The following is a 20547-nucleotide window of genomic DNA, read 5'->3' as shown; positions in this document are numbered from 1 at the left end:
CTGCCTTGGTGTGTTGAAGCACCGAAACTCCAAATGTTCCCAAATCTGCTGTGTGTGTGTGTGTGTGTGTGTGTGTGTGTGTGTGTGTGTGTGTGTGTGTGTTTAGTAGGAAATGATTGGATTTCAGCCTGCAGGGTTCAGATCGGTTCTCTATCAGTGGTCACTTCCTAAACTGGACACAATCGCTGTAAAACAACTATTTTTAAAGAAAAAAAAAAAGCTTTTTTTAAATCACTGCATTGCATTTACATTTAAAATGGTATATATACATATATATATATATATATATTAAATAATATTAACTAAATATCAGAGTGTCAAAGGAAAAACAATTTAAAGGGGGTAGGGGGACTATTTTGTAAATATGCTAGCTATATGACACAGCAGAAGTGCTCATCCCAGTTGGGACGTCAGTGGCTATTTCTCATAAAATATCCTCCACCTATCTTTAGGTGCAATTGTATTTTTTCTTGATGGCTCAAAGTCATTTTACTTATTGTTAAAACCTTTTTAAATTACGCTGTTTTGGGAGTCTTAACGAGTTAGCAAACTGTCAGTAAGACTGCATGCAAAACACACATTGAACTAATTCCTCAAGTAAAATATTGATGCACCCACCTGCACAGGGGCTCAAACTCCGACAGAACCTTGGCAGCACGCTTATATGTGGGGGAGAAAAATCCCTCTAATTCGGATTCATCCTCCTTTTGCTAACTGCTAATTCAACTGTCCGTATTTAGGCTACAAGTTGGGAAGGGGTCGACAGTCGGTGCTGATGCGCCTGCAAACTGAGCCTCAGCCTCCACTGACACAGCATCCTCTCCTGTCTCCGTTTAAGCCTTCGGTCTTCCGTCTGCTTACATGCAAATTCCTCCTTTACGAGTGAAAGTTCAGTTTCTTTGAGGTTACAGCGCCCCCCAGTGGAGGGCGATAAAACTGTGCCAGGCTATATAAACAAAAACATTCATTTTAACAATGGAAATTTACTGCGCAGTTACTCGAGCCTGTTGTTCAAAGCAATTAAACAATTATAGTCAGTCAGTGTGGAAATGACAAACGACTTATTTTTTATTTGCTCATGAAACATTTACCAATGTCAGACATTATAAAAATACACACACACACAGTGAACTCAGCCACTACCATACATACACAGACTCGCATTTACAATTCGACTTGTAATTATAAGATTTCTAATACAAGAAATGCTTTGCTTTACATCCACACATTCAGATATTCTTCATACAGTAAATGTATGGTCTCTCTGATCCTTATTGTGCTAGTCACACTGAATTAAATCACCAGAGTGAGACTGTGGTTTCGTCAGTCTCTTAAAACTTGCACCTTTCTTTTTCGAAACGTCCTAGACAGGAGCTTTGCATCTGATGGTCCAATAAGAAATGTTTTAAAGGTACTTAAACCCAGTCTAAAGTAGCTTATAAGTCTCAGGTGACCTGCAGCTGTGGTTTTGAGGTGCTTGGTTCTCCCTGAGTCAGACCATTCGACCTGCCGATGCCAGAGCATGGCACCTCCTTTCTTGGGAGGGAGGAAGCAAACATTGTGTCCAACATTCCCAACACCTCCAAGAGGTCCTTCTGGAATTCGATCTCTCTCTCCACAAGGTCCTGCAACCGCAGCAGCTGTCGGTCCACCACAGGTGACTGGCCAATGACTGACTGATAGATGTCCAGGATCATCTCGGCTGCTGTTACGAGGACAGGAGTAAATCTGGCATCAACCAAGTTCCTGGATGAAACAGAAAAAAAGAATGAATGTGGGAAACATTTTTCTGCATGATCTATTGTACAGCTGCAAACTATAAAACTCAAAGCATTCAAATCAATGAGCCAAAACATTATGACTTCTCTTTTGGTACTTTTTGTGCCACCAAAACAGCTCTAACCTGCTGAGGCACAGACATAGAGCAAGCTAAGACCTGATTTCTACTTCCATGGGGATTCTTTGTAGATTCCCCTACGACAGAACCTAAATATGCAGCCACTGTTGTTGCACTGTTGTTATGTGGTAATTACCGTGTGGTTGTGTCCCATGTTTTATATGGGGTACTATCCATGATAGAAACAGAAAAAGAACAAAAAACGCTGGGAGCAATGGTACTTTCTGTGAAGCATTTTCAGAATTCAGACAGCTATTTGTAAATTCTACACTAGACAAAAGATGTAAAGTAATAGTACATATTTTAGAACCAAGTGTTGACCTACAAATTCGTAAATCACCATACACTTACATCAGTCAAAGGGGATTTTTTCTGTGCCAAAGGTTCTTTACCCTGAATCAGGTACTTAAAATAAAAATAAAAAACTCCCTAAGTTCACTTTAATTCCTGCAGTGCAGACACACAAAATTGGAGAGACGTCTTTCAAGAATTAGAGGAACTACACAAAAGTGTCTGTGGTTCAAAAGTGACCGATCAAATAATTAGTGTAATTTTTTTTTTTACACCTTGAGGCTGTTATTCACTTCGTTTGTGAGGGGTCATAATGCTAACATTATGGCTCAGTTTTCTCTGGCATCTCACCCGATGATGAAGTTGAGTAACTGAGAGAGCCCTCGTTCATCCCTTCCTGCCAGTGCATTCTTCAGTGTCCCTCTTCTATCCAGCTCCTTTATAACAGCCACGGTGATCTCAGGCTTTCTGAATCTGATATATGTCTATAAACAAAAGAAAACAATACCTTTGAACATTAAACACAATAAAACTTTAAACTTTTATTTTTCCAAAATAACTGCACGTACTGTTGTGTACTGCCCACTGTAAAATGAACAACACGGAGACTAAAAGGCACCTCAACAATGATATAAAGATAACACTATAAATCAATAAATTGCATACCCCCAGAGCTGTATCCAAAGCCTTGGATACGTTAAACCTTCGAAGTTGCTTGTCATATTTGGCCAAATGTTCTTTGACAGGCTTACTGACAAGATAATCATCCTAGAGAAGAACCAAGAATTGAATGAATCACGGGTGAGAAATCAAACAGTCTCATGAGTCAATCTGATTTCGTGTTAACACTTATTTAGCACAGTAAGAAACCATCATCTATTTAGACCTTGCATTACATCTGAGAATGATTTTCACACCTTCTACGTGTTACTAATCGTGAACTTGCCTGTTTAGGGACATAATTTTTCCCTTTCACAAAGACACGATACGATGGACGGCGCCTCTGTTGGCCAGCTATTTCCTTTGAATCTTCTTGGTTTTTCCTGTGTTTGATACTCAGAATACTGTTGGTCATACCCACAACAATGGACTCATCATCCGGCTAAAAAGAAAGAGATATTCAGAGTTTTACTTTCATCAATTAAAGAAACAGAATGAATTCTTATAGTTGATCTCGCCCATCTAAGCTCACTTGGGTGGTGTATTCAGTGAATGCACTTCATCTACAGAGAAGTTGAAATAGTAAATAAAATATATATTTTAGCAACTAACAAAGGCTCAAGTGCATGACTTACAGCCAAACCCAGACTGAGGATAGAAGCAGCATAGTCAAAGTTGTGGACCACTTTGTAGTTTGTTGTGTTGTACACCTTCACGTGCCTGAAAGACAAACACGGGATATGCATTAAATCAACTTTTCTTTCATGAACGCCCTAGGTACACAGAACAAAACCAAGCACATGATTTACAAATGTACTATTAACTAAATATTCAGCATTGTGACGTTTGATTCCACCACTTAGAACATTTCCTCTTTCTTTGTTATGACAGACGTGCATGTGTTTGACATTTACCTGTCAAGAGAAGCTGACAGCAGTCTCTGTCCGTTGCTGCTGAGAGCCAAACTTGTGACAGTTTTGTGATGGTTCTTCAGTGACACCAGAGGCTGCCCTCCTTTTAGCAGATCCCAAACCTTCACATGGCGCCCTCCTGAAAAAAAAGGGATTGAAGGTTTTTTTAATGCTGTGGTTAACCATGATTAAATATAATGTAGGGTTTGTGGATGAGGGCACGTAATAAAATAAAAATATCGTAACGTTTGTCTGAACTGCAGCCACAGTGAAGCATGAAATGGACTGCTGTTGTTGCCCTATGTTGTAGTCCAAGAAAATTAAGTTCTAAATAAGTATTTAACAAGTACTAAATAAGTACTTAACACAAGTTAGTTATTCCAAGTAGTTGCCATAGCAGCTGGATAATTTGCCTTAGAACTGGCACATAAAAATGAAATCATTAAATCGCGGTCTGTGATGCTTTTCCTTATTTTCTACAATATATGTAGTGTTAGGATGGTGGATGCTCATATTAAACATGGCCAAAGTTTCAAATAATGAAGTCAGCATATGTACAAGTAATCTGTATAAGCCAACAGACCCAGGTTTCAGCCGGGTTTAAGTGGTCAGTTTTAGACAGTTTTCTCCTACTCTTGTGTCGGTCATCCTTCAAATTGTCATTTCATAAAAGGGTTGTGAGCACAGCAGCTCCATCCATCTACTAAGAAGAGTACTGGCTTAAAGGTAGGCTATTTGTAGCCATGTCTAGTTCCAGACAATAGATTATTACTAGGGGCAGCACCTAGGCCCAGTGCAAGATAAACAAGGATTATTTTAAACTGCAGATGACTAAAAGTATGCCAACTAATTCCAGGAAGTAAAAAAGGTGTGAAGCTTAAAATTAGCTCAACAGACAGTCATTGTTTGAATTATATGAATTATACTGGTGACTACCTGCAGACACAAGAAGTCCCTCAGAGGGATAGAGGAGGACACTCTCCACTGGCTGGCCATGGTCCATGGTTATCACACTCTTTTCCACTCTGGCATCAAACAGTTTCACTGTGTGGTCATATGATCCTAGAAAAAGAGCATCAAATGTTAGTCACACAAAATCAGGCCAAACCTTTTCATCCTTGTAAACAAACTTCCATCTGCAGCGTCACTTGATTCAACAATAGAGGGTAGCATTTGGAGTGAGAGTATGTAGTTTTTCTGCAGTTACTGACTTTGAATATGAATTAGTGTACTTCTGTCTTAACATTACATTAATGAGATTACTGTTCGTTGCTTGAATCCTCCATTATGTGGTGCAGGAGATGTTTTTCTTTCATTACATGACTGTTGGTAAAAATTGCACTCGAAATTGAAATATAAAATGATTGTGATTGATGCCAACAGGGCAAAATGTTAACTTCCTGTCCTCCTCTCAATATTTCCACACAATTAAAAATGAGCTTCTATCTCACCAGTTATGAAGAGATCTCTGTTGAGTTTGCTCGTGACACCACAGCGAATATAATCTGTGTGCTCTCTGTAGGTGGTGAGCTCAGTGGCATTTGGAATGTCCCAAAGTCGACAAGTATAGTCATCCGACCCTGTGAGGATCTGGTAACGATCTGAGGTGAAGTCTGTTAAATGTACTGCCCTGGGAAAAAAATAAAAAACAAATGACATGATTAATATCAGTTCACGTTTGAGACTGCACTTTTATAAGACAGAAATACAGGCTGTCAGAATTCTTGATGTCATCATCAAATTCAGTCGATGGATCACTCAAGAAATCATCATTCAACTACTCCTTTACTAAAAAAACAACCTCATAAGACACTGCCAGCTCATCAGGGCCAATCAGACATTTTAACAGGACATCAGCATTATGGTTTTAGTGGTAGACCATTGATTTCTAATGTGGAGAGTATCCACCTGGTGGGCCATAAAAGTATTGCAGGTGAACAGGTAATAACCAATAAGACTGAAATTAAGTTTGAAATCGTCAAAAATGTTTGAATAAACAATCAAATAAATCATTAGCAGTAGTCATTAGTAACATGTTTTGATTTTTTTCTTTTGTAACTACCGGTGAAAGTGACATAAGGAAAGAAATTAGGTTGCTGAAAGTAAGAATCCTCAACAATTCACTTACATTTTATTATTAAAGATAAAAACACCACACAGCTGTAAACCAAAAACTTTAAATAGTGATGATCTGTTTTGGTTCCTTCAACATTAGTGCTATAGAGGCTATATGTGGATTTGAAAGTGAGCAAAGAAAATGTGATACACAGGCATTTCCTCCTAACTGCCATCATAGCCAATTAGATGATAGTTAGAGTGCCAAGAATAGTAGTAACCTCAAAGTGCATCAGGAAGTTGAAATTAAGCTTATTTTGTAACCCTTCCTTTAAATTCTATGACAGAACACTTTGTCACAGTCAGACAGAGGCTTGTGTAAAACTTACTTTGTGTGCCCTTTAAACAGCCTAAGGGCCACCTTGCCACTAACATCAAACAGTCGCACGACAGAGTCCTCACATCCTGCCACAAGGAGCTGACCATCTGACCTGAACCTCCCACAGTAAGCTGTATCCTTAAAACGGGTAAATGACTTGACAGGCTCCTGGGAAAATGGCCCATAAATGTGGATCTGTAACAAAATGAGTGTTTGAATTAGAAGACATCTTAAACACATCCTGCATACTTAAAAGTTTATTACTCATTAAGAAGCCAGTATAAGCCAGAATTGTTAAAGTGAACCCAGATTAAACTGAGTGGAAAATTCTACATTAATACAAGCAAAGCTAACATACTCTTGTGAATGCTGTCACAGCAAAATTATGTGGAGTCACCGGGGAGAAGTCTATGCTTGTGACTGCGCCAAATTCTTTTATCTGGACTGGAGCCTGTAGGAAGAGAAACAAAGTAAGACGAGAAAAGGATTTAAAGAAATTATTAGTAAATGTCATCCATCCATTTTCTTTCCGTTGTCTTATCTGATATCGCTAATCTGTTTCAGGGCTAACATGGAGAGGCAGACAACCAATCATGTTAATGTTAAAAAATATGGTCAATTTAGAATCACCAGTTAAGCATGTTTTTGGACATATTTCTGCGAGGTGAAGTGCAAACAACTACAGCACAGTGCCAAAGTAATTAAAATTAGTCATTTTCTTTCAACATATTTTGTTATTTATTCATAGTCCAATTCCAAAGTCTGAATATGCTGAAGAGTTAGTCTTCTGAAAAGTGCAACTCTGTTATTAAGCTATTATATTGACAATGACGCATTACTGAGATAGAATGGTCTTAAAATAACAAGTTTTAGGGGACAATACACAAACCAAAATAGTGATTATACCATAAAGGACATTTTTAGTTGATAATAATCATTTAGTTGATAATAAACCGCATAGGAGAGAAAAGTCTTACCTTGTAGTTTTTCCAGTACAGTGTGTCTTGAGTGACTTTCTCTCCAAGTTTTGGATAAACTTGAATTTTTGTGGGTTTAAATGAAGCCATTTCTGTGCTGATCACTTTACCCTGTGAAGATAAATAAGGGATAAAAACAGGGATACATATTTACTCTTAAAAACTGCAGGTAGAAAAACAAAAACTCCTTTTGTGACCAACAATATCCAAACGTACATTTCTGTCTAAAACGGAAAATGTTATTTCCATTGTAACAGATTAGATAACATTAACATGATTTTGCTTCAGTTTGGGAGTACAGCAGAATTCAGAACGTGACAGTGTCACTGTGATTTTTCAACAACATTTAAACAGTTTTAAATTAAACATTTTTTCTGTTCAACGCGGACTGTATTGCCGTGCTCTCCACCTTTTACTTCGAATATTAGACCTTCCCGAGATTGAAACTGCCGAGCTAACGACTTTACTTCACTGTAACGCTTTGTTGTACATAACAATCGAAGACACGCAGTTTTTCTCGAATAGCTGAAAGTTTTACAAAGTTATTAGATTCAAATCAAACACAGTTAATTACTCGGACAGTGGCCCAACGTGTTCAGTAAGGCACAACTTAGCTAGCACACTGCACTTTAGCCAGCTAGCATTTTCTTTATACTGAGCTCTGACGATTCTCACCTTTCAAGTGAAAAAGTCCAGAAGTGCAAACGTACTTTTTTCTTATGATATGCTGAAATTGGATGATACTGATATTGGCTGTCTAAGTAAACAAAAAGTTTCTCATGTTATCGAGTAATCACGTTGTCTCTCATGAACAGGAGGACGCCATGACTACATGCGTGACTACTTCCGTTGTGGAATACCGTAAAATGTTCACTAAATGAATACTTAAAGTGAAAGCCTTTATATTTATATGTATTTTTATTAATATTGGTAATAAAGCTAATAAAATGATAATATTTGGATATTAAGTAAATATATGTATTTTTCTGCTAATGAAATCTGATCATCGTCAGTAGTATCCCATATTTTTAACTACATTAAAAGTAGCTGTTTTCTAAGTTTTTAACTATTTTTTTATTCGATAACACTGGGATTAACGCTGTTTTTAAATCACTGGACATATTTGTAAGCTTTTTTGCCATCCGGCATCTAAAGGCGTCACTTCCGGATTTCGCTCCTTTTTCCTGTCCCTTATCAACGGAGTGATCCGCGTGTTTACACACTCTCAGGTTAGTTCACTACCGTCTACCCCTTTTAGATGTCTTAGACTCATATAGTTTGACTCCTGACGTTTGAACATTCCCCCCACAGTTGTATTACGGGTTTTAACGCAATGAAGGCATCAGCTGTACCTGAATGCTAACATCAGTTTAAGAGGCCTGGGCTAGTTGTTTAGCTCGAATTGCTAACTAGCCGGTAGCTCCTTTGACATAATTTGTGAATATTGTTAGAATAAATAAGTGTCATGCCGTCAGAGTTTGATTAAAAAGCAGAAGTTTGCATCGTAAGAACATATTGGGAAAGCGGGTTTATGACGTTTCAGGGCACTGACTTCAGCTGACCACCTCTGATTCATGAAGGGCTTCAGCCGAGACTTGCAGTGTGCAGCTATTTTTGGCCGGGACAGTTGTGCATTCTCGTTAATTTCTTGAGACAACATAGCTCTGGTCGGGAGTTGGGGAAGTTTGAAGTTGGCACTTCGTTATTACCGTTTTCATGTTTTATGTCATCGATTGATGGCGTATAGTTTTATAAATTGCTTCTGTGTTAGTCATAAGGGTATCCAGAGAGATCCTTCATACAAACTTGCATGTTTTATATTTTCGCGAGTACCACATCTTGCTCAGCCTCTAAATGAAAAATGAGTAGTTAACCAAATTTAGTTCTGAGTAATTGTGTCAAGGGAGATTTTTCTTTTCTTTTCCCCCAAATGACTGACATTCGTGAGTAAGGCACTTGGCACTGAATCCCAGGTGGCTTTCCTTGGCAACTTTTCTAAGATACAAAGATTCTACAGTAATTTCTGGAAACACTAAAAAGAACTGTTTACAGCCAGACTAACCTACCTTTTATTATATATATCTGTTGTGTCTAACACTAGATGAAGGAGTCGATAATGAACCAGGAAAAGCTTGCCAAACTGCAGGCTCAGGTCCGCATAGGCGGCAAGGTGAGTCGGTTTCATATGCTAGAAACTGGGTGTAATCTTTGAGCCGTGAGTTCAAATCGACTCTAACGTTTCTGCTCTTTAGGGGTCAGCTCGCAGAAAGAAGAAGGTGGTGCACAGAACGGCTACAGCAGATGATAAGAAGCTGCAGTTTTCCCTGAAGAAACTGGGAGTCAACAATATCTCTGGCATTGAAGAGGTACAGCAGGTTCTTTCTGTAATGTACAGCACAGCATAGGCAGTCATTCACATTTAATGGATTTATAGTGCTGAAATTTATTAATAAGCAATGTTAAGATACTGAAGTACTTTTTAAATGTTAAACTTCATTGGTTCTGAGGAACAAAACAACATTTTAGATAAGCTTTTTTTTAAGGAAATAAAAGAGAATCTGTGGTGTAAGCCATCTGACTGGAAACCAGTTGTTGTCAGCTGAAGAGGACCCGAGAGATGGTTGGAAAAGGGTGTTTGGACTGTGCATTGTCTTCTTTTACACTTACCTTAAACTGTTTTCTTCCCCCACTCCCCACCCCACCACCACTTCAGGTGAATATGTTCACAAACCATGGGACAGTGATCCACTTTAATAACCCAAAGGTTCAGGCCTCCTTGGCTGCCAACACTTTTACAATCACAGGACACGCTGAGAACAAACAGATCACAGAGATGCTCCCGGGAATCCTAAACCAGCTGGGAGCTGACAGTCTCACCAGCCTCCGGAGATTAGCAGAGAATCTGCCTAAACCAGGTGCCCACAGTGCTCTTTTCTTGACCTGTTTGTTTGCAGTAGATTTGAATTCTTTCTCTCAACATCTTTCTGTCTTCCTCCTTCCCCGCATTCTTAAACACCAGGAGACAACAAAGCTCCCATGGTTGCTGCTGAAGAGGAGGATGATGAAGTTCCAGGTAAGAAAATATAACCATCACATTCAAGTCTGTCTATCCTGGACTTGATCACATGGGATATATGTCCCCTTATTTGGTTTAAAATGTTTAGTAACATATGTGGATATGAGTGTAAGGCAGGCTTCTGCCACCAATTCTAAGTCTAAGGGCTTATTCTTACTTGGGCAACGGTTTTGTTTTTTTGTCTTGATCTGCTATACACCCCTCTCTATTCTCCCTTTTCCATTTTCAGATCTCGTTGAAAACTTTGATGAGGCTTCAAAGAATGAAGCAAACTAACAACCACCAGCAAACATTTTGGAAAACCTTCTGGCTTGCCGTGCTTTGGCACAGAAGGTTCATCAGCTTTGTTCATCTGTTTTTGCTTTGTGTTCACAAAGTGTTACAGTTGGTATAAAACAAGTAAAATCAGCTTTTTATGGAAGCTTTTACGAAGCCCTTCGTGTCACTTGTTCTGCAGTACGAGTGAAATTATTTAAGTGGAATGTGCAAACCTTTTTATTTCTCACGCTGCCTCTTCTGCATTGTGATGTCCACACATTGAAAAATGTAATGGTGGAATGAATCATGTAATAAAAATTACTTTTCTCATTTATCATATGCTTTGGCTGTTCTTTTTCAAATTTCAAAAGAAAAGTATTTTGCTATCACCACAGTACATTTGAAACGCTTGCGGCCAAACACAAAGTCTAATGTTAAGTGTGTAACCTATTAGGAGGCATGTGTAGGCAGAAATGATATTTATCTCTTTCTAGTTGTTTGATAATCCTAAAGGTTAAAAACAAACACATTCAGGGTAGAAAAATACCTGTATATACTTCTATAAACAGGCAGTGTTGTTCCTCTTAATATGGAAAGTACCATATTAAGCCCCTCTTCTGGATTCCCCAGTGTGTTTAAGTGTTTTTTTGTTGTTTTTTTCTATTCAGAATAAAAGGCATCCATCACTAATGTAAATAGAACATGTGGTCTATAAAGTTAGAGAATTCCACTCATTTACAGCAAAAAACATCTCTTTCCTCTTCAGTGTTGTGTACTTCTGCTCTTTAATTTTTTTTTAATCACTATTAATATGTTGACAACACACTTGACATAGTGTTTTTTTTTCTGTTTGTCAGAATCTTATCTGGACTGACGTGATCTCAGAGCTTGACACACTTTTGAATGTTATATAAAGTGGATACAAATGTTTTCAGTTTTGGGGTTCATGCGGAAGTAACACTGAATTAACTGGGACTTTAAAACTTTACCTTATTTTATGAGCTCTGATTGACCTTTAAAGTCCAATTACTAGTAAGTAAACATTTTAGTTGTAAATTTTTTAAGCTGAAGTTGAAATGAAAATCATTTATATACACATTAAATGAATAACTGATCAAAATAAGCTTTAAGTTCAGTCGTAGAAACTAGGTTCAAGTATTGTATGATAAACTGTAAAAACACAAAGTATGAAATAATTTGAGCAACTGTGACTATTCAACTCTTTGAAGTCATGCATGAAACTTCTCTAAAGATGCTTAATGAATAATACTACTTTTTAGGTTTTTGAGGAACTGAAACCTGAAACGATTTCTTTTCAAAGTGCCTAACAATTTTCTCTGAATTTATTGGACATAGGTTCTGTTAACCTTAACCAGCATGTAGAAAGGCAGAAAAGATTTTTGAGACCCAATAATAATACAGCCCTCTACAGTTTTGTGGAAGTACCTTTCACATAGTTAAAGATATGACGGGAGCATTTGATGTATGCATAGTATGTGCGAGAATAAAAAACATGACCAAAGTGTTAGTTAAAGGTCTAGTTAGGTCATAGCTGACATTTGGCCTACATGACTAATGAGAGGGAAAGTCCTGTTTTGTGTCCGTCTTTCCTTTCCGGTGTAATGTCTGTGCATGTTTCTGAGGTTTTGGGAGCATGACAATGATAATATCATGGGGGGAAACCTCTTAAAGAACAGTTTTGGTCTGTCTTGCTTATCTGATCAAAGAAATGTTAGATCATTTTTTGGTATTTCAGTCTGGAATTACAATAAAGACAGTGTACATATAAGCAGCTAATAAAAAATGTTCCACTTATGTTTTGCAATTTTGTTGGATTAATCTCACAATATGTTTTGCAATGAGCTGAGCAATCATTCTGACTGCAAAGAGCGAGGAAATAGTGGAAATAGCCTGTTCTTGTAACCTCTCTGTGACATTTCGTAGTGGCTTGTTTTGTGAGAAACACTATAAAAACAGGCATTTACTGTGGATCATGGATTTCTTAACATCAGTAGCAAAGTCAGCATGTGATTCAGAGCAATACAGAAAAAAAATGCACCCTTTAGCCCAGGTTTATCTGATCGGATAAGGGTGGTTACTAGTCATAAATGTCACATTTATTCTGCTTTATTATTATTTTTTTAATCATAAGTGACTGATATATTTTTTTCTACCAGCTGTATTTATTAATGTCAATAGGGTTGAGCCTGTTCTCAAAAGACTTTGAATTAAAAAATGTTGTTTATGTTATAGTATTACATTACCTTTTGATGACTGAAAGATCAGTGCTTCTTTGTTCTATTCACAGGTTGCATAGACTGATACCAAGGAGTGCTATTGCCCCACATTTACAGCCCTGGTTATATAAATAAAACCAACATAAAAACTGAAAGTTGAGAAGCGGGAACCAGTGTGTCTGTGTGTGTGTTAGCACATAAAGAGCCAACCAAGAAAATGTTTGGTCGCATTAATATTGAACATAAAATGTGTTGTGTGTCCTGTTTTTGTGATTGCAATAGTTTTTTAAAAATTATTTTTTAAATCCATTCTCAGATAAGCACTTATCAAACATTGTATTATACTGTTGTATTTCACCTTAAAGGCTGAGGGCAACCCCCCACCCTACTGAACACCCACATTTCTTATCTTTTAGTCCCCTGTACGAAAGTCACAGCTTTGCTGTGTAAAAAAATTTGACATGCAAAGCAGTATAGAGGAAATGTGCATACTCTTATCACTTACTAGATCGGTCAGTTTCTCTCTCCCAAAGTGTCACATTGGAGGTGGAGGTGTCGATGATGTGTATCATGCATTGCAATATAAAGTTGTTGCTCTGTGGGCAGTTAGACCATACAATCATCAAGATCGCGGTGACAGAACGTCTGCACTTTTGCTTTTGACATCACTTCAGGGTGAGTTCTTTTCCAGATATAAATCTATCTATTTATACATATATATAAATTAAATTCTAGTTAGTTTAATTACATATCTATATTACAGAATAAGAAGCAAATTACCTATTTTCAATGCATTTTCTCAACTAAATTAACTTTGAGCCAATTGAATGTTCCATGAGTCACTTTACATATTGTTTCACTAAAAATCACACGATACTTATTTTAATGCAAGTGATGAATTGTTTTTCAATAAATGCTTTTTGCTGTCACACAATTCCTCAGATGACCTTTTCACTGTGGACATTTGGGCTTCTAATGATCAGCCTCACGGGAGCTCACGAACTCAACCACTTTCCAGAAAACTGTATGTCTTTTTTTATTATCCAAACATTTTCCTAATATTCATTTGTGGTTTAAAATTTTCATCTACTAACTTCTTCTCTGTCTATCTAACTGTCTATCTATATGTCCATCTTCTCTATCTTTGTGTAGTTGCGGTGGCAAAAAGGGATGAAAATTACACACTGACCTGCAATTCAAAACCTGACGACATCGTCACATGGAAGCTGAATGGCGAGCCACTGGAAGATGACGAAAATGTAGAGCTAAATGGTCCAAAACTGACCGTGTTAGATATAGATACACCAAGTTTGGGTGACTACAGCTGCTGGAGAGGTGAAGAGATGCTATCCTCAACCTATCTGCTGCTGAAGGCTGATGAAGAAGACACAATTGGTGAGTTTCTCTTTCATTTTTCATTCATCCTACCATTCACATGCTCTAAATGATGGGACTTTTTCAACTAGGGGAACCTATATTGCTAATATACAGTCAACATATAGCACTAACAAAGACACTTTTATACTGCCTGACAGTTTGGGTAAAACACTCTCTCTCTCTCTCTAGTAGGTGAGATTAGGGCTTTAAGTTAACCATTCTGTGAAGTATCATTTTACAAAATGTAGTGATGTTTGCTGTCATTTTTCACCCAAACATTTAAATTACTTTAGAATTGAAAGATATTGTTTATCATTACAGATTCTCTCATTAACTGTCGGGCAAAGTCTTATGACTGTAACTTCAACTGCACCTGGACAGGCAATGGATACACAGCAGTGCGTCTTGGACTGGGTCATAACTGGTAAATTTTAAAACTTAAAAAGAAAGAAAGAAATAATAACCTAGACAAATTACAGTTAAGATGCCCAAACTAGACGAACCACCTGAGATGTGTGTATTTTTGATTTTGTTGTTATATTTTGTTTTCTGTTTTTTTTTTTTTTTTACTGCTTGTTTTATTAGCAGTAAAAGTTCAGAGTCCTGCCAGTGGATTAGTAGCAGTCGGCGGCTCGCAGAGGGGAAACTGCAGTTTGAGATGTCTCACGACCTCTCACCCTACGCAGAGGAAAGCACCATGCTTGAACTCACTGCTGAGGCTATACGTGATCTCTCCGTTTTCAGGACATCCAAAAGATTTTATCTCAGAGACATTGGTAAGCTGAGTAAAACTGAGCTACATCAATGGCATTCAGTAGAAGACTATCAACTACAAAGAACCTTTTCCTTTTTGAAAATATTTTCTGATGAAAAAGAAAGTCTATGTATGCAGTCCATGCATGATAAAGTTTTAAGTGAAACAGTAACGTTAATGCATTAACTGAATCTAAAGGCAAATGGATTCATGTTAAATATATATACACATATGTTTGTGTTTAAATTATTGTTTTATATACACACATGGACGATATTATTTACTGTTTCTTCTTCTTCTTAGTTCAACCTGACAGTCCCCAGATTGTCAAGTGTGAGTTAGTGAACGAGGATGTGAATGTGACCATTGATCCACCATCCACCTGGTCAGCACCTTACAGCTTCTTCAGTCTGGAGCACCAAATTGAATATGTGCTTAGAGATGATGGCCAAGTATGCACAATCTTACACTAAAACAAAATCTTATGAGATCTAAATGTCTGTCATTATAGCCACTGAATTTTGATCTCTTATCTCTTGTCTGATTTTAGACCGGACATTCATCATCTACTCTGATACCAAAGAAAATCAGCAAGCTCAGGGTTCGCTCCAGAGACTCACTGGTGCTCTCCAACTGGAGTCAGTGGACTCCCTGGAAAAATGTAACCTACTGATATTATCTGAGTCCACCACTGTCAGCTTTTGCTCGTTATCTCTTCTTACAAGTCTGCAATGTCCTCTCGTGTCCCTGTGGTTTTTTGCCATGTGTTCCTCCTGTTTCTACTTGGTTTTGTTTTGTCTTTACTTCAGAGGATCTGTCCAACACACTTGTTATAATGATTTTATTTATTAAGACACAAACTTTTATTTATTTAAATGCTTATTTATACTTATTTATTTGAAATTACACATATAGTAAGTAAAGTAAACACCATTATAGACCAAAAATGCACTATTATTCCCCAAATAGGTGGCTAGTAAGACCAAATTTTTGTGGGAAAGTCAATGGAAACCTAAATATGTACGTAGACACTAAATATATTTACACCTACTTTTAGCCTTCCAGCCCCAACTTAAAACACAGACGGGTGTGTGATTCACTGTGAAATTATATTTAGCAGTCAGCTGAGGTTTCAAGGGTTTCTATAGTTTTGCTCATTTAAGGACATCAAGGTTAAGGAAAATCTGCGTAGCACACAATCTCAAACATGAATCAGAAGTTTGAACTAGCCATTGAATAGGCTGAACTTTGAGCAATGGTCACACATTTTTCTTTATGTTCTTGTTACTTCTGTGCAAGTGAGTTGGCGTTTCTGTGTATTTGGTGGTTTGCCACAGTGCAAATCAGCATGCTATTAAAAGAGCTTTGAGCTTCCTTCCTTTTATACGTTCCTACTTCATTTATGTGTTGCTCATGTCATGCGTGCAGTGACTGACCAAAACAGAAAAGAAACTCTAGAATTCCTTTGTAACGCAATGGTATTTAAACCTACATTTATGTGTTTTGTCATGAAACTTTAGTTACTAGAAGCATGTAGGCCTACTGAGTTTTCCTTTCATAGTTAACTGCATCACATTTCAATTTGGTGACCCCTAAAGGGAGCAGCTGAAAGAAGAGGAATATACATGCATATAAAAATATAGTTTATATACATGTCTGAACTATGCCTTATGTTGTATTGATAAGTTACATGCACTGTTAAGTTCTTAGGATTGATACTGAGAAACAAATGTAAATGCTTCAAAGTTTTTTTTAATTTAGAATATTATTTAAAAAATATTAATATTTTCATTTAAACACATCATTCCCAGAGATAAGCTTGTGTGAATGTAGACCTTATGGTAGTACAGATGCCCGTATTGATTTAAACAAAAACATATTGCTATTTCCAGCAATAGTAACAAGTTTTACATTTTTCTCATACCACATACTGTTTAATCAATTTTTGCAATTAGGTTGCTTAAAAAATGACAACTTTCAAAAGTAAATGACAAAGAATTCTTGTAATAGATACAACACACAAGTAATTTATACATATATTCAACACACAATACAATTTGAAATTTGTTTTAGCTTTTTTTCAGCCAGGAATATTTAACAGTAAAATCCAGGAAAGGTTATCAAAGCTTTACCAGAACATACTGATTTTCACATAGTAGTTAGCATACTGAAAACTCCATCTATCCATCCATCTTCTTCCTCTTATTTGAGGCCAGGTCGTGGGGGCAGCAGCCAAAGCAGAAAAGCCCAGACCTCCCTCTCCCCAGCTACCTCCTCCAGCTTGTCCGGGGGAACACCAAGGCATTCCCAGGCCAGCCAAGAGATATAATCTCTTCAGCGTGGCCAGCCACCCTTCGGAGGAAGCCCATTTCTGCCGGTTGTATCCGTGATCTCTGTCTTTTGGTCACTACCCACAGCTCGTGACCACAGGTGAGGGTAGGGAGGTAGAGCGACCGGTAAATTGAGAGCTTCGCTTATACACTCAGCTCTCTCTTCACCACAACAGACCGGTACAGCGTCTGCATCACGGCAGCCGCAGCACCAATCCGTCTGTCGATCTCCCGCTCCCTTCTCCCATCACTCGTGAACAAGACCCCGAGATACTTAAACTCTTCCACTTGGGGAAAGAACTCATCCCTGACCCGGAGTGCACACTCCACCCTTTTCTGGCTAAGGACCATGGCCTCAGATTTGGAGGTGCTGATTCTCATTCCCACCGCTTCACACTTGGCTGCGAACCGTTCCAAAGCGAGCTTGAGGCCATCACCCGGTCCCCTTTCTGAAAGATGGGAACCACCACCCCGGTCTGCCAATCCAGGTGTACTGCCCCTGATCTCCACGCAACATTGTAGAGGCGTGTCAACCAAGACAGCCCTACAACATCCAGAGCCTTCAGGAACTCGGAGCGGACCTCGTCCACCCCAGGGGCTCTGCCACAAAGGAGTTGCTTAACTGCCTCAGTGACCTCGCCCCCAGAGATTGGCGGGTCATCCCCTTCGTCCACAGACTCTGCTTCCTCCACGCAAGATGTGCCAGTGGGATTAAGGAGGTCCTCGAAGTATTCCTTCCAACACCCGACAATTTTCTCAGACAAAGTCAGCAGTGCCACCCACACTATGCACAGTGCACGTAGCACACCACTTTCCCCTCCTGAGTCGCCTGACGGTTTGGCAGAATCTCTTTGAGGCGGTCCAAAAGTCTTTTTCCATGGCCTCTCTGAACTCCTCCCACACCTGAGATTTTGCTTCAGCCACTGCCCGCGTCACATTCCACTTGGCCTGTCGGTACCTATCAGCTGCCTCCGAAGTACCACAGGCTAACCAAGCCCAATAGGACTCCTCCTTCAGCTTGGTGGCTCCCCTCACCTCTGGTGTCCACCATTTGGTTCAGGAGTTACCACCACGACAGGCACCAATGGAGATGCTGAACATGGTCCATTCAGACTCAATGTCCCCAGTCTCCCTTTGAATGCTGTTGAAGCTCTGCCGGAAGTGTGCGTTGAAGATCTCACAGACTGTGTTCCCAGCACACCCTCACTATATGTTTAGGTGCACCAGGTCTGTCCAGTGTCCTCACACGCCACCTGATCTGACTCACCATCAGGTGGTGATCAGTTGACAGCTCAGCCCCTCTCTTTACCCAAGTGTCTAGAACATATGGCCTTAGGTCTGATGATACGATTTCAAAATTGATCATTGACCTGCGGCCTTGAGTGTCCTAGTGCCACGTGCACTTATGGACACTCTTATGTTCGAACACGGTGTTCGTTATGGCCAAACTGTGGTTTGCACAGAAGTCCAATAACAGGCCATTTCTCCCAGTCACGCCCATCCAGGTCGATGCACCTGACACCTACGGTGCCTCCTGCAGGTGGTGGGCCTGCAGGAAGATGGGCCTATGCCCCCTTTTTCGGGCTGTGGCCAGCTGGGCCCCATGGACTAAGTCCCGGCCAACAGACGCTCACCCTTGGGCACCCTCCCAGGGCCTGGCTCCAGGGCGGGGCCCCGGTAACCCTGTTCCCTTGATGGTCTTCTCATAGGGGTCTTCTGAATCGCTCTTTGTGTGGTCCCTCACCCAGGACCAATTTGCCATGGGAGACCCTACCAGGGGGCAAAAAGCCCCCGACAACATAGCCCCTGGGATTCCTGGGACACACAAACCCCTCAAAATATAGCACAAAAATATTGTGCTATAGTGTGAATGCAGTATTACTTTTGTATTGTCTATATTGCCTAATTTGGTACCTAACATTCTGTTTATTTTGACGTTTGTGTACAGCGCTTTGTGACTGCTTGTCTACGAAAAGCGCTTAATAAATAAACTTTACTTACTTACTACTTGAATAGGTGTGACTACTAATATTTGTAAACCAAGCATGTAAACATTTTTAGACTTAAAGCATTGCATTTGAAATGTTCCCATTATCATTTCAGACATAATAATACGTCATTGATTCATTGCAGGTGAAAACTGGAAAACATCGACTATGCCGATGCAAAAAAACTGAAAAATATTGTTGCCCAGAGTTGCCGCCTGAGGTTTTCAATGACTGCAAGGAAGAGAAGAGAAAAAGGAAGAAGCACGCTAACTCAAGTGGGACATATTATCCACAATAAAACATGGACAGTGATTGATAGTGTTCTAGTGTATACATCTGGTGAGAGTAGATTTATATATGAAATGTAATTATTAAACTATATTGATTTTGAGTCGAGATTCAATACTGTGGATGGTAAGGATTTTATACTTGATTTTTTAAATGTATAAATTACATGACATCATCAATTAATTCCCTTACAAACCATATATCCTTCATTTACCAGTTATGGAGATATTAAACCCTTAAAGATTTGCTAACACTTTAAAAAAAAAAAAAACAACTTTTCTGTATTTAAGTTTATTCATATTGTTATTTTATATAATTATAATTATAAATGTCCAGCTTTGAAATTATTTTTTTCATCATAATAGTACATATGTGACATTATAACATTTATAAATAACGGCAAACTTTATAAATAACAAAATTTGCAAATGTTTATGTGATATTTTTGGTTGATTGTGAATTGGTAGATAAATGAAAAATGCAGGAATTATATTCACACTAAAGTTTGTAATAAGAAGAAATTTCAAAGCAGACTTTACTGAATACACGATTTGGGACATATAAGTTCTTATGACTGATCTGATTTTAGCTTTTTTCTATTGTCTGTTTATGATTTTTGTATGTCTTCAGTTGAAATAATTTATAAATACTAATGTGCTTGTTTTGTCAAATAAAATTTAGAATACTTTGGTTAAAAGATTTTATAAATGCATTTGGAAATGGGCTTTAAAGAGACACTGACAAACTTTACATCTTTGTCAGATGAATTCAGCATGATAGAAAGGTTTTAGTTGGTTTATATTTTTTAATTTTTTTACGTTATGTAAATAACTTTACTTTTATGAGGTATTTGACTTGTCTGTTATAGATATAAATGTTTGTGTTTTGCCATGCAGGCTTGTGGATAGTTCACATGTAAATGACCTTTATTAACCTTTATTAGGACATTACATTTTTTGCTTTTTCATTTGACTGGGATTTGATTTCTGTCATTTTGCCAAATAGTTTAAATCAATACAGTAAAATGGGACAACCTGTAATGGTTCTTGGTCTTTGACCCAATTTTTGT

General features: G+C 38.3%; 4 protein-coding genes across 11 annotated transcripts in view; 2 read left to right on the top strand and 2 right to left on the bottom strand.

Moving 5' to 3' along the window:
- LOC146376443 (rho guanine nucleotide exchange factor 28-like) overlaps positions 1–883 on the bottom strand; it is a 42367-nt gene extending 41484 nt beyond the window's left edge. For 4 of the 7 annotated variants that reach the window (XM_084947294.1, XM_084947293.1, XM_084947292.1 and 1 more), the window contains exon 1: positions 619–883. The gene's annotated coding sequence lies outside the window, so the exon portion shown is untranslated. The remainder of the gene's footprint in view (positions 1–618) is intronic. The other 3 variants (XM_084947298.1, XM_084947297.1, XM_084947299.1) reach the window with 2 other exon arrangements.
- A 159-nt stretch (positions 884–1042) lies between these two features.
- Positions 1043–8015, bottom strand: utp15 (UTP15 small subunit processome component). Its single transcript, XM_084947302.1, has 12 exons — positions 7846–8015; positions 7171–7281; positions 6552–6644; positions 6204–6388; positions 5211–5389; positions 4696–4821; positions 3763–3898; positions 3484–3568; positions 3135–3290; positions 2855–2956; positions 2540–2673; positions 1043–1746 (listed from the first exon to the last, which is right to left on the bottom strand). The coding sequence occupies exons 2-12, from the start codon at positions 7258–7260 to the stop codon at positions 1446–1448; spliced, it is 1587 nt and encodes a 528-aa protein (XP_084803428.1). The 5' UTR covers positions 7261–7281; positions 7846–8015; the 3' UTR covers positions 1043–1445.
- Positions 8016–8318: 303 nt separating this feature from the next.
- Positions 8319–10838, top strand: LOC146376441 (transcription factor BTF3-like). The gene is made up of 6 exons (XM_084946972.1): positions 8319–8399; positions 9272–9340; positions 9423–9536; positions 9884–10085; positions 10190–10243; positions 10476–10838. Exons 2-6 carry the CDS (start codon positions 9272–9274, stop codon positions 10520–10522), a joined length of 486 nt encoding a protein of 161 aa, XP_084803098.1. The 5' UTR covers positions 8319–8399; the 3' UTR covers positions 10523–10838.
- A 102-nt stretch (positions 10839–10940) lies between these two features.
- il12b2 (interleukin 12B 2) lies at positions 10941–19676 on the top strand. Of its 2 annotated transcripts, XM_084946971.1 has the most exons (7): positions 10941–13765; positions 13894–14136; positions 14440–14542; positions 14704–14894; positions 15176–15324; positions 15423–15533; positions 19336–19676. In XM_084946971.1, the coding sequence occupies exons 1-7, from the start codon at positions 13576–13578 to the stop codon at positions 19486–19488; spliced, it is 1140 nt and encodes a 379-aa protein (XP_084803097.1). In that variant the 5' UTR covers positions 10941–13575; the 3' UTR covers positions 19489–19676. The 2 variants fall into 2 exon arrangements, with proteins under 2 accessions (XP_084803097.1, XP_084803096.1); XM_084946970.1 differs by lacking the exon at positions 19336–19676 and having other exon boundaries at positions 15423–16256.
- The last annotated feature ends 871 nt before the right edge of the window (positions 19677–20547 follow it).

Source organism: Perissodus microlepis, chromosome 12, assembly GCF_051167445.1.
Source record: "Perissodus microlepis isolate ML-2025 ecotype Zambia chromosome 12, ASM5116744v1, whole genome shotgun sequence".
In the NCBI taxonomy this organism is placed as follows: Eukaryota; Metazoa; Chordata; class Actinopteri; order Cichliformes; family Cichlidae; genus Perissodus; species Perissodus microlepis.
Note: the sequence above shows the minus strand (reverse complement) of the source record. Positions and strands in the feature narration are given on the sequence as shown.

What these genes read in the sequence shown, in the direction of transcription:
- utp15 (XM_084947302.1), bottom strand. Translation starts at nt 7,260, where the DNA reads ATGGCTTCATTTAAACCCACAAAAATTCAAGTTTATCCAAAACTTGGA. An exon ending in TGTACTGGAAAAACTACAAG is followed by an intron (nt 6,645 to 7,170) that starts GTAAGACTTTTC and finishes CTCTTCCTACAG; the next exon opens with GCTCCAGTCCAGATAAAAGA. An exon ending in CAGAGATCTCTTCATAACTG is followed by an intron (nt 4,822 to 5,210) that starts GTGAGATAGAAG and finishes CTCTTTTTCTAG; the next exon opens with GATCATATGACCACACAGTG.
- LOC146376441 (XM_084946972.1), top strand. Translation starts at nt 9,272, where the DNA reads ATGAAGGAGTCGATAATGAACCAGGAAAAGCTTGCCAAACTGCAGGCT. An exon ending in AGGTCCGCATAGGCGGCAAG is followed by an intron (nt 9,341 to 9,422) that starts GTGAGTCGGTTT and finishes TCTGCTCTTTAG; the next exon opens with GGGTCAGCTCGCAGAAAGAA. An exon ending in GGAGGATGATGAAGTTCCAG is followed by an intron (nt 10,244 to 10,475) that starts GTAAGAAAATAT and finishes TTCCATTTTCAG; the next exon opens with ATCTCGTTGAAAACTTTGAT.
- il12b2 (XM_084946971.1), top strand. Translation starts at nt 13,576, where the DNA reads ATGAGTCACTTTACATATTGTTTCACTAAAAATCACACGATACTTATT. An exon ending in CAACCACTTTCCAGAAAACT is followed by an intron (nt 13,766 to 13,893) that starts GTATGTCTTTTT and finishes ATCTTTGTGTAG; the next exon opens with TTGCGGTGGCAAAAAGGGAT. An exon ending in TGATGAAGAAGACACAATTG is followed by an intron (nt 14,137 to 14,439) that starts GTGAGTTTCTCT and finishes TTATCATTACAG; the next exon opens with ATTCTCTCATTAACTGTCGG.